The sequence below is a fragment of the Alligator sinensis genome, unplaced genomic scaffold, assembly GCF_000455745.1.
Source record: "Alligator sinensis unplaced genomic scaffold, ASM45574v1 scaffold1608_1, whole genome shotgun sequence".
Taxonomy (NCBI): Eukaryota; Metazoa; Chordata; order Crocodylia; family Alligatoridae; genus Alligator; species Alligator sinensis.
Window position 1 is genome coordinate 131,199 of NW_005843397.1, and position 10,775 is coordinate 141,973.

The following is a 10,775-nucleotide window of genomic DNA, read 5'->3' on the forward strand; positions in this document are numbered from 1 at the left end:
CCAGGCAGCTAGGACATCCGGGCAGTGCCAGAGCTGGGAGGGGAGCCCGGCGCTTCTGCAGGGTCTGATGGATTGAGTCTGGGGTCTCCAAGGGGCCAGGATGCAACTCCCCACTAGGTTTGGGGCCCAGGTGATGCTGGCCCTGGCAGTGGCTGCCCAGAGGCTGGGAGTTGCCGATGGGTCCAGCTGTCCTGCCTGTCGCTGCCCCAGCGGGGCTGGGGGCAGTGCCAGAGCTGGGAGGGGAGCCCGGCGCTTCTGCAGGGTCTGATGGATTGAGTCTGGGGTCTCCAAGGGGCCAGGATGCAACTCCCCACTAGGTTTGGGGCCCAGGTGATGCTGGCCCTGGCAGTGGCTGCCCAGAGGCTGGGAGTTGCCGATGGGTCCAGCTGTCCTGCCTGTCGCTGCCCCAGCGGGGCTGGGTGGCTGTGATGCCATTAGCAAGGCGCTGGACCCTCCTGTGGCCCCTGGGTAATGCTGGTTTCCATGCCAGCTGTACCACAGCCAGGGGCAGGTGTGTTTAAGAGTTGGGGGTTCTGCGTGCTGTGGCTGTGTGTGGCCTCACCCGGTGCCTCTGTCCTGCAGCCTCCCCCCTACTGGGGCTGAGCGGTGCCGCTCTGCGGGACCTGCAGGCTGCTCTGGGAACCATCTCGCGTGTGATGAGTGAGCGGAGACCGCCTGGCGCCAAGGCCCCCCGGGACGTTGCCCAGAGCCCAGGTGCGCTGCTGCCTGCGGACACGCATGTAAGTGCCCCTTGTCATGCCATGGCACTCACAGGGCCCCAGCAACTGCGTGCCCAGCCCTGGGCTTTTCTCTGGGTTGGGGCTCGTTAGTGCAGCCCTGGGTGTGCAGGGCAGTGAGGTCCTGGGTGTAAGCGTGACGCTGCCTCCATTCTGCTCCCTGCAGGTCTCATGATGTCCGATCCATGGCTGGCTGCACCTACCACCACAAGGCCACCAGGGAGCCCCAGTCTTGGCAGAACGGGGATGGACGTCAGGAATTCCTGCCACTCTTAGGGCCCCAAACTCCCCAGAGCTGGTGGTGCTGAGCACTGTGTTAGCGGCACCAAGGCCTGGATGAGTCACTGGTGTTGGGCAGCTGCTTACAGGAGCCAGGGGTCAGGGCAGCTGCAGGCTGAACCCCCACAGACCTGCTGCCAGGTCCTGGCTTTGGATCCCGGGCATGGTGGGAGCAGAAGGCAGGAGGAGGGGAAGCCACTGCCTCCTCCCAGAGCAGCACGAGGGGTGCCAGTCTCTCCTTCCTGTTCTATGTTTGGGTTTTTAAGCCTCCGCCAGAGATGCTGGGTGCTGGCTGCAGCCCACGCTGGGGATGGGGACTGGGCTGTGCCAGTGTACCTGCTAGGATCAACCCTGCAGGCTCCTGGCTAGAGGGTCTTGCCCCTACACTCTGGCTCAGTCCGATGCTGTGCTGGGGGCAGAATGGCACATGGCCCCAGGTCCCAGTGCCACCTCCAAGTCCTTTTGGGTCACTGACAGCGGGACAGAGACGGGGCTGATGGCAGGAGAGTGGTAGTGATGGCAGCCCCAGCCCTGCCCATCCAGGCTGTGACTCGGGGCCATGGGGCCTCAGCACTTAATAAAGAGTTTTGTCCTGGATGCCATTACCTACCTACCTGCCTGGGGGTGTGCACTCAAGCAGGGCCGGGGCTGGGGCTGCAAAGCCTCCTGCTTCCTGCAAGGCTGTGCTGCATCTTATGGGGGCAGGCCATGGGTGAATGACAGATTTCTATTCTGGTTGCTGTGTGGGGTGGGGGGAAATTCCAGCCCCCACTTCCTGCTCTATGTGTAGGGGTTTTTAAGCCTCCTCCAGGGGTGCTGGGTGCTGGCTGCAGCCCAGGCTGGGAAGGGGGACTGGGCATGCCAGTGCTCCTGCTGGGACCAACACTGCAGGGCCCTGGCTAGAAGGTTTTGCCCATGCGCTTGGGATCAGACTGATGGTGCACTGGGGGCAGGAAGGGATTTCCCCCTTGCTCAGACTGGTCCAGACTGGGGGGATTTGCCTTTTTCTGCAGCAGGGGCACGGCCTCTGCCTGGGGTCTCTGCAGCATCCAGGAACTTCCTTGGCAGCAGCAAGATGTTGGCAGCTGCAGCCCCTCCTGCTTTACTAGGGACAGGGGCAGTGTCTGGGGCTGTGTCCAGGGCAACTGTGTCATGTGTCTCTGAAGTTGGACATGGGGTTGTCTGGGCCGATTTGGACAGGTCTGATCCTCCCTCAGGTGGGACTTGGACTGGATGTGACCCCATAGGTCCCTGCCGGCCCCGCAGATCTAGGATGGACCCTAGCACTGACACGTGCTGGCAGGATTTTGGCCACAGGGCAGTCATGAGGCATCCAAGGTATTCCGGCCCCTTTGTGATGCACATGGGACCCCGCACCGGGACAGCCCCATATCAGAGTCCGGCTCCCAGAATGGCAGGGAGGGTCTGGGCCCAGCTGAAGAAGTGCAGCTGGATGTCCTTCATGGAGCAGGAGATGATGTGGAGCCCAGGCGCGAGAAGGAGGAAGCACTTGCCAGGACCTGAACGCAGCCTACCCCCTCCCACCAACCCTGGCGCCTGTTGCTGCTCCTGGACGCCTTCTGCGCTGGGATCTGGGCTTCTAGCCTGGTCCTGCTTCGAGAAGAGGGTGAGGCTGTGAACGAGCTCCCACAGCCTGCCTGACCCAGCCCAGCCCTGTCTTCTCCCCACCCCTTCCCCTGTAGAAAAAACTCATGTCCCCTTTCTCTTTCTGGGCACCAGCTGTTTCCGCCTGTCCCAGGCCTCCTGCTGCTTTGCTGGCCTTGGAGTGGGGCACAGGCACAGGGTTCAAGCCCCAGTTCCACCCTCTCCCTCCTCCCCCAGCTCCAGCCCTCACCCAGGGACCCACAAAACCCCCTGCCCTGGTGTCCCAGGGGACACCCACCTGTGTTCATATACACATATGCATGCACACACACACACGCATGCAGAATCAAGGCATCTGAGATGCACACACAAAACCCAGGCATCTGGCACACACATCCGCAATCCTTAGGGAAACCTTCCCAAGAAAGGTTTGGCTGAGAATGGCGTGGCTGTGACACCTCCCACCATCCCATCTGCCCTGGCTTCACCTAGTGCCAGGGTGGCTCATGTGACTGGTCCCGCGGTCCCTGCCCAGGCTGCTCTTCTCTTCCCCTCTGGGCTCAGTACTGCCACCAAGCGAAGGGCCACATGCTGCAGCTGGTGGCTCTGGATCAGTCCCCCAGGAAGCCTGGGTCTGCCAGGCTCAGCCCAACAGCTGGGGAGGGAGACCTAGCTGAGCTTCAGTGCCATGGCTCGGGGCCAGCCCCAGTAGCTGGCAGGTGTGCATCTATGTTACAATCCAAAGCTGGACACTGAGCGAGGCCTCAGGTGGCTGGACATCTGTGCACAGGGTTGTAGAACCCCATTTTTGAGGGCCAATTGTTCTGCTGCCTGAGGCGAGGATGTCCTAGGGCAGTGTCTTGCATTGGAGCCAGGACATCGTTGGGATCCAGTCAGACAAGCGCTCAAATGTGAGGCCTTCATCATCACAGCTCTGGTCACAGGGACCAGGCACCGCAGAGATCACAGAGTTCCTGTTCTCCTGGTCCCCCATGCAGCGTGCCTGTAACACAGCACAGGGTGCTCCACTACTTGCAGGGGCCTGAGCGGCAGCAGCCTGCAGCTGGCTGTTATCCCAATCATGCAATGCTGCCTGATTGGGAAACAAGGCCCACCTGTCATATAAAGGCTGGGCCCTGAACAAGGCAGCAGTCTGCTGCCAGCCAGCTAGACACTGCCCACATGGAACAGCTTGGAGGTAAGGGCTGGGGGCTATGGGGAAGGAGAAGCCCACACCTGGGTCCTGGGTATGACTGAAAGCTGCACCCTGCCAGGGTAGGGTGGCCTGGTGGGACTGTCTGTGGCAGGACAGTCCTGGAGAAATGCCAGGCCAGTTTTCTCCTTGGTGAAAGGCATATGGGGCTCCTTCTAACCCCAGCCCCACATCCCTGGTGGCTGTACAGGGGGAGCCCAGGATCACTGTGAGTGCTGAGGCAGGGCCCAGGCCAGGAGGAGGGACCTGTGGCAGTGCTCAGGCTTGCAGGTGAGCCTGGGGTTGCAAGGGAGCCGGGTAAGGTTCCTGGCGGGGTGGGGCCCTGAGCCTTGGGGAGCTATTATGGAAGCTCCCAGGCTCAGGGATAAGGGGCAGCCCAGTGGGGCTTGGGACAAGGCTCAGAGCCCTGATCCCACAGGCGGGCTTGGAGGCCCAAGGTGCAAGCTCAGAGACCAGAAGGGGTTGGAGCCCTGAGAGCAGATAGGGCTGGGAGCCCAACCGAGATAAGTAGACTGGGTGTTAGGCCGCAGAACATCTGCGGGGCGTGGGATACGATAAGGGCAGGTCGGAGTTGTATATATAGGCCCTTGTCATCGGGACAGATAAATGGGCAGCCTCCTGCTGAGTGACATCTTTATAATTATTAACATCAAGGCGTGGCAAGTGAGGAGGCGGGCAGCTAGCCCTAAAACAAGTGGGCAGGCCTATGTTTAGACCAGCCCCGGGATGCCCGCTTGTTACAGTGCCGGAGTGGGCTTTCCCTGCCATTTGCAGCGGAGGGCAACAAAATGACCAGGGCACATGACTTGTGAGGAGAGGCTAAGGGAATTGGCTTATTTAGTCTGCAGAAGGGAAGACTGAGGGAGGATTTGATAGCAGTCTTCAAACTCCTTGAAGGGGAGTTGCAAAGGGGGTGGAGTTGGACTGTTCTCAGTGGTAGAAGAGGTCAGAACACGGAGCAATGGGCTCAAGTTGCATTGAAGGAAGTTTAGGGTGGATATTAGGAGAAATTTTCTCACACGGTGGGTGGTGTAGCACCGGGATAGGTTACCCAGAAACATGGTAGAGTTTCCATCCTTGGAGGCTTTTAAGGCCCAGATAGACAAAACCTTGGCTGGGATGATGTATTTGGGGCTGGTCCTGCTTTGAGCAGGGGGTTGGACTAGATGTGACTTCCTGAGGCCCCTGCCAGCTATGATTCTGTGTTGAAGCTACTGTACAATCAATAATCAAACAGATGAATTTCAGTTATTAGCAATAACAGTAGAAGGATTTGTGTATCAAGACTGGACCAAGAATGAAGACCTGCTTTTTGGAAAAGGCTGTGACAGTGGTGAGCGGTCACAGCAGAGGGTTTTGGCCTTTTGAGAACAACAGAGTCATACGTGGTCAACTGGAATCCAGCCACCAGTTAGAGCAATGTGGCCTTGTTAATCCAGGCTACAGTATCACCAGCCTACCCAGCACAGTGAAAATAATTCAGGACAGAGCATGTTGCTTTCTTGGACTGCAGGGGAAGGAGATAAGAAGTCCTCTCTCCTCTCCCAGGACTGTACTTTTCACAAGGAAATGGGTCCAGCTCATGGGCATCCTCCAGTCCAATCCAGTCCAGTCCCAAAGTCTCTGGAGAACAAAGACACTTGGAGAATACCAGGCGAAATGTTGATTTAAATAGCCCACCTATAAATACTGGGTGTGAACAAGGGGAATCTTGGGAAGGCCTTAGCAAATGCAAGATATCTGCTGCTACCCTGCTTCCTCCTGCATCTCCACCTGTAGACTTGGGCACCCATTTTGAGAGCCTAGACCTGCCTGACACCATTTCAGAGTCCTTAGCATGGGTTGGTGACCTTTAAGTGACCCAGTGACATATGTTATATATAGCATTCTGCATTTTCGGTTTTAATTGAAGTTATTTGGTTTTTACTGATTTACACTCATTTTTCACAAGCTCCTTTTGCCTTCTGGGACCTGTGCAGCGGCGGGAGCTGCCACTGCTTCCCCACGCCCCCTGGACAAGCCCCACGCTGCCCTGGCTGGGCAGTGCCTGGCTGGGTGTGTGCAGGGTTCCCAGGGGCTCTGTCCCCTTCAGCCCGTTGGGGCAGCCAAGGCTGGCCCCACCTTGGGCCCTCCACTCCAGGCCCCCTGGGCCCGGGTTGAGGGGTGGCAGGTTCCCCCCTCCCCACCCTCCAGAGACTTTCCCACCAGGGGGGCATGCATGCATGCTAGCACTCAGCGCCCCCCCCCCCAAATTATTAGTTTATTAGTTTCCCCGATTTAAATCAGTCCATCTGTGCTCCCTCTTTAGTAAATGAATTGATTAATTAATTAATTTGGGGTAACACCCCAGGCAGGAGAGCAGGGGATAGGTAGGGTGCTATAGCAGGTAGCTAGGCAGGCATGAACACAAGTGCATGTTCTTGTGCTCTGGGGTGTAAGCAACAAAAGGCTGGATTACAGGCCTGTCTTGACTCTCTATCTGACTTGGGTCGTAGCAATGCTTTACCCACTAAGAGGGAGTGCAGGATCACTGGAAAATAAGCTGTACAAAAACGGTGATTGCTACAGGTATTTTTACTGTCTCTGAATCCTGCATCCAAGCTTGCAAAGAAGTCCTGGTTCCAGAAAGGCTGTAGTCTTGTCTCTCTAAGGACCAACCAGTACTGGGTTCTCAGTACCTGAACTGGGCCCTCGCCCGGGATGCTAGGAGGGGAGAGATTCAGGTGACAAGTTTAAGAAGAAAAGGACTGTGTTTACTCTGAGTCATGTTCCTGCCATTGTGACTGACTGAGCTGCCCCGAGTCATGGCAAAGGTGGGCAGTAATCCATTGTGGCTGACCCTGGAAGAAGACCAGGTGCTCCAGCACTGTAGGTACGAGTAACGTGGAAGAGTACATCTGCAAGGCAATAGGTGGCAAATAGGGCTGTGTGAAATGGAAGCGTTTCATTTTGACTAGCGTTTCGATGTTTCAACAGAACAGTGTTTCATTTTGACTTTTGTTTCATTTTGTTCCATCGAAACGTTTTGCCATTTCGACCCTGTTTCAACATTTTGCCCATAGGATATAATGGGGAAGGTTGAAACAGACTATAACTTTGTCATTTCCAGCTAGATTTGGATGAAACTTGCAGGAATGGTGGCCACTTCTGAGGGCATGATGCGTGCCAAATTTCAAGAAGATAGATGTAGGGGGTTCGGAGAAACTGCACCCCAAAATCTTGAGAGCAAAACTCATGACACATGTATGTGTTAAGCCATAGTCGGGTCAAAACTGCAGGAGTGGTAGCCTCTGAGGCAGCAAAGCCTGCCATTTTTCAAGGAGATAGGTGCAGGGGGTTCAGAGAAACTGCACCCAAAATCCTGAAAGCAAAACTTGTGTCACATATACGTGTTAAGCCACAGCATGGTCAAAATTGCAGGCATGCTAGCCCCTGCTTAGGCCACAAAGCCTGCCAAGTTTCAAGAAGATCGGTGCAGGGGGTTTGGGGGGAACTGCACCCCAAATTATTGAAAGCAAAGCTCCTGTCACGTGTATGTGTTTAAGCCACAGTGGGGTCAAAACCACAGGGGTGGTAGCCCCTGGTGAGGCCACAAATTCTGCCAAGTTTCAAGGTGATGGGTGCAGGGGTTTGCAGGGAACGGCACCTCAAGTTGCTGACAGGCAAAACTCATGATATAGATGACCCTGTGTGTGTTAAGGTGCAGCAGGCTGAAAACTGCAGGGGTGGCAGTTTTTGGCCCCTTGCTCAATCAATGAAACATCTATAACTTTGTTGGTTTTTGTCTTATTTCAATGAAACTTGCTGGGTGGTAGCCCCTGCTGAGGCCACAAAGCCTGCCAAGTTTCAAGGAGATAAGTGCGGGGGCTTGGGGGGAACTGCACCTCAAGCTGTGGACAAGCAAAACTTGTGACATGGGTGCTTGTGCAACTGTGTCGGTCTTGGGGCACTGGAGGGAGGGGGCAGACTACAGCAGGCCTGGCTGCTAAGCTACTGTGTTACGAGTTACCAATTAATCATGATTCACTCAGGGACCAGCTCAATACACAGTACCTAGCTACTACATAATGAGTTAACGAGCATGAATTAACACCTACAAAACCAGAGACTAAGGAGAGGAAATAATCAATACAGACAATCAATAGCCCCAAGACAGAGACAGTCAGTTGCATGAGCACCCATGTCACGAGTTTTGTCTGTCAGCAGCTAGGGGTGCAGGCCCCAGGACCCAGAAGCCCTGCACCTATCTCCTCAACAGCTGGCAGGCTTCGTGGCCGCAGCAGGGGCTACCATCCCTGCAGCTTTCACTCCGCTGCACCTTAACACACACAGGGTCACTCATGTCATGAGTTTTGCTTGTCCACAGCTTGAGGTGCAGTTTCCCTCAAACCCCTGCACTTATCTCCTTGAAACTTGGCAGGCTTTGTGGCCTCAGCAGGGGCTAGCATGCCTGCAGTTTTGACCCTGCTGTGACTTAACACATACAGGTGACATGAGTTTTGCTTTCAGGATTTTGGGGTGAAACTCGGCATGCTTTATGCCCTCAGAAGGGGCTACCATTTCTGCAAGGTTTATCCAAATCTGGCCAGAAATGACAAAGTTATTGGCTGTTATATGACCTTCCCCATTATAACCTATGGGTGAAACATCGAAACAGTGTCAAAACAGCAAAATGTTTCGACTTGCCTCATTTTGTTTCAAGGCTGTTTCAACCATACCTGTTTCATTTCAATTTTGCTGTCTCGACCTCAAAACAGGTCAAAACAGCATTGAAACAAAACTGGTGGTGAAATTTTGCACAGCCCTACTGGCAAAGGAGGTCCTTGTGGGAGATGGGAACTTCTGGGTCTCCTGATTCATAGAAAACCCTACGCAGGGAGCAGGAGGAGTGAAAAAGTCTGGGTGGGGAAGCTCCTCTGAGGGGAATACAGATCATGGCCGGTGGGCTGTCCTTCAAGGGCTTTTGGTGGTGGCACAAAGACCATCAGAAAAAGGAGCAAAGAAAATATGGGAAAGCAAAGAGGATGAAAGGTCACAAAGAGGGTCAGGCAGCTTCCTTAAAAGACTCAGGGCAGCTGCTGGGGGAGCAAGGGAGAAAGGGCAGGAAGAAAAGGCAGACTGGGCACAATGTGGGGAAGGGGACCAGGTAGCACAGGCCACCTGTGGGTGGATGGAAAGACACCGAGTGCTGGCCACCAGTCAGGGACTCGTGAGAAATAGCTGCTCTCCAAACTGAACAGTCAGCATCAAGGGATGCGTGAGGTTTGCTTTGGGCAGCCCCTGCTACACAGATGCCTTTATGGCGAATGGGGCTTCTTTAAGAGAAGGGGGTGAATGAAGGGTCTGAGGGATTGGTGAGCGCTGTTCTACCCCAGCCTTGCTGAGCCCCCTCTGCTGGATGCCAGCTTTGATTTATAGAGAATGAGGATTGGAAGGGACCTCAGGAGGTCACATCTAGTCTAACCCCCTCCTTCAAGCTGGACCAACCCCAGCTACATCATCCCAGCCAGGGCTTTGTCGAGTTGGGTCTTAAACACCTCCAAGGATGGAGACCTCACAACCACAAAAGCTTCCTCAGCATGTTTTCTTCTTTCACTTTGCAGCTTAGTTAGACACCACCTCATGTGAGTGGAAGAGGCACTCAGGAGCTGGAGAGAGAGCGAGAGAGACCCACTGGGTGAGAGGAGCAAAGGAGCCCATGGAGGGCCACACCCCAGCAGAGTCCTCCAGGGAAGGGAAGACACCTCCTTGCTCCTTGGCTGGTCTCTGTGCCTGCAGAGATGGAGCCAGTAGAGAATGGACCTCCCAGTAGGCAGATATGCCCCAGAGGTCTCATGCTGACAGCAGCTTGAAGCTGGGATTTTATGGGGATTGTGCAAGGGGCCAAACACTCCCAGAAGCTGCAGATCACTTGCTCTCTGTCTCATCTCCCAACTCTCCAGAGGTGCCATTCACGTCTCCCGCTGCCCCTCCCAGCCACCCTGTGGCACATATGCTCCTGATCCCAGCATAAGACCCCGGGCCAGGCAGCCCCCTCCCTGTCTCTAGGGTCCCAGATCCCCAGACTCCCCATGTCCCACCCTGATCCCCTATTCCCTCCCAACTCCATGTTCCTTCCCTGGACAGAGGTGATCCTGCCTCGAGCTGGGGTTTGGACAAGATGACCTATGGAAGTCCCTTCCAGCCTGACTTTTCCGTGATCCTGTGATCCTCCCCAACCCCCCACATGTGCCAGGTACATAATTAACATGCTCTCCCTCTGGATTGTCTTTCCTCCTTGATGCTTGTCTAAATTATTTCACTTTTGCCTTCTGTGTGGTCCAGCACTCACCACCTGGGAGATGAATGACTCTGGACCTGGTCTCTGGCACACAGGAGCCTGTGTCTGAGCTCTGATGCCCAGGCAGTTGGTGCCGAGCAGTGAAAAACTGCACATAAAGGCATCTGGTTTCATATTAATAGAGGACAGAGGACCAGAAAACTGAACTGTTCTCTATAAAACTGGATGAATGGCCACCCTAGCTGTGCACCTCCCCCTCCCCACCTGCCAGCTCCCCTCGGGGAGCTCAGGTGCGGCCCCCTCATGCCAACCATGGCACATCCTGCCTCAGCTCCTGATGTCACCTCACCCTGCCCTGGCCTCACCCCTCCCACAGCATCGCAGGCCCCTGAGTCCCCTCCACAGACCCTCAGGCCTCACCTCGGTTACCCCCTTCATTACTAACCCAGCACCCCAGGTTGGACCCTTCCAGACCACTCCTCTCACCCCTCCTTTCACCCACCAGGCTTGATATGCTCCGTCCCCAAGCATCCTACCCCAAGGCTCCAGGGGGCTGACCCCTCTCGGCTTCCTCCTTTCCCCCCACCAGGTACCTCACGTTCCCCAGGTCTAGGCACCTTCCCATCCACTCTATCCCCTTCAGGCCTTTACCTTCCTTTTA

The 10,775-nt window shown here is 55.5% G+C and overlaps 1 protein-coding gene across 1 annotated transcript in view; it reads left to right on the forward strand.

The window, feature by feature from the left end:
• The window catches only part of LOC102372030, a gene marked incomplete at its 5' end in the record, with an annotated part of 6,565 nt that extends 3,834 nt beyond the window's left edge, over window positions 1–2,731 (forward strand). Inside the window, 2 exons of the mRNA XM_006038565.2 lie at window positions 583–740; window positions 904–2,731. Of these exons, the coding sequence (XP_006038627.2) occupies window positions 583–740; window positions 904–912 (167 nt within the window). The remainder of the gene's footprint in view (window positions 1–582; window positions 741–903) is intronic.
• Window positions 2,732–10,775: the final 8,044 nt, after the last annotated feature.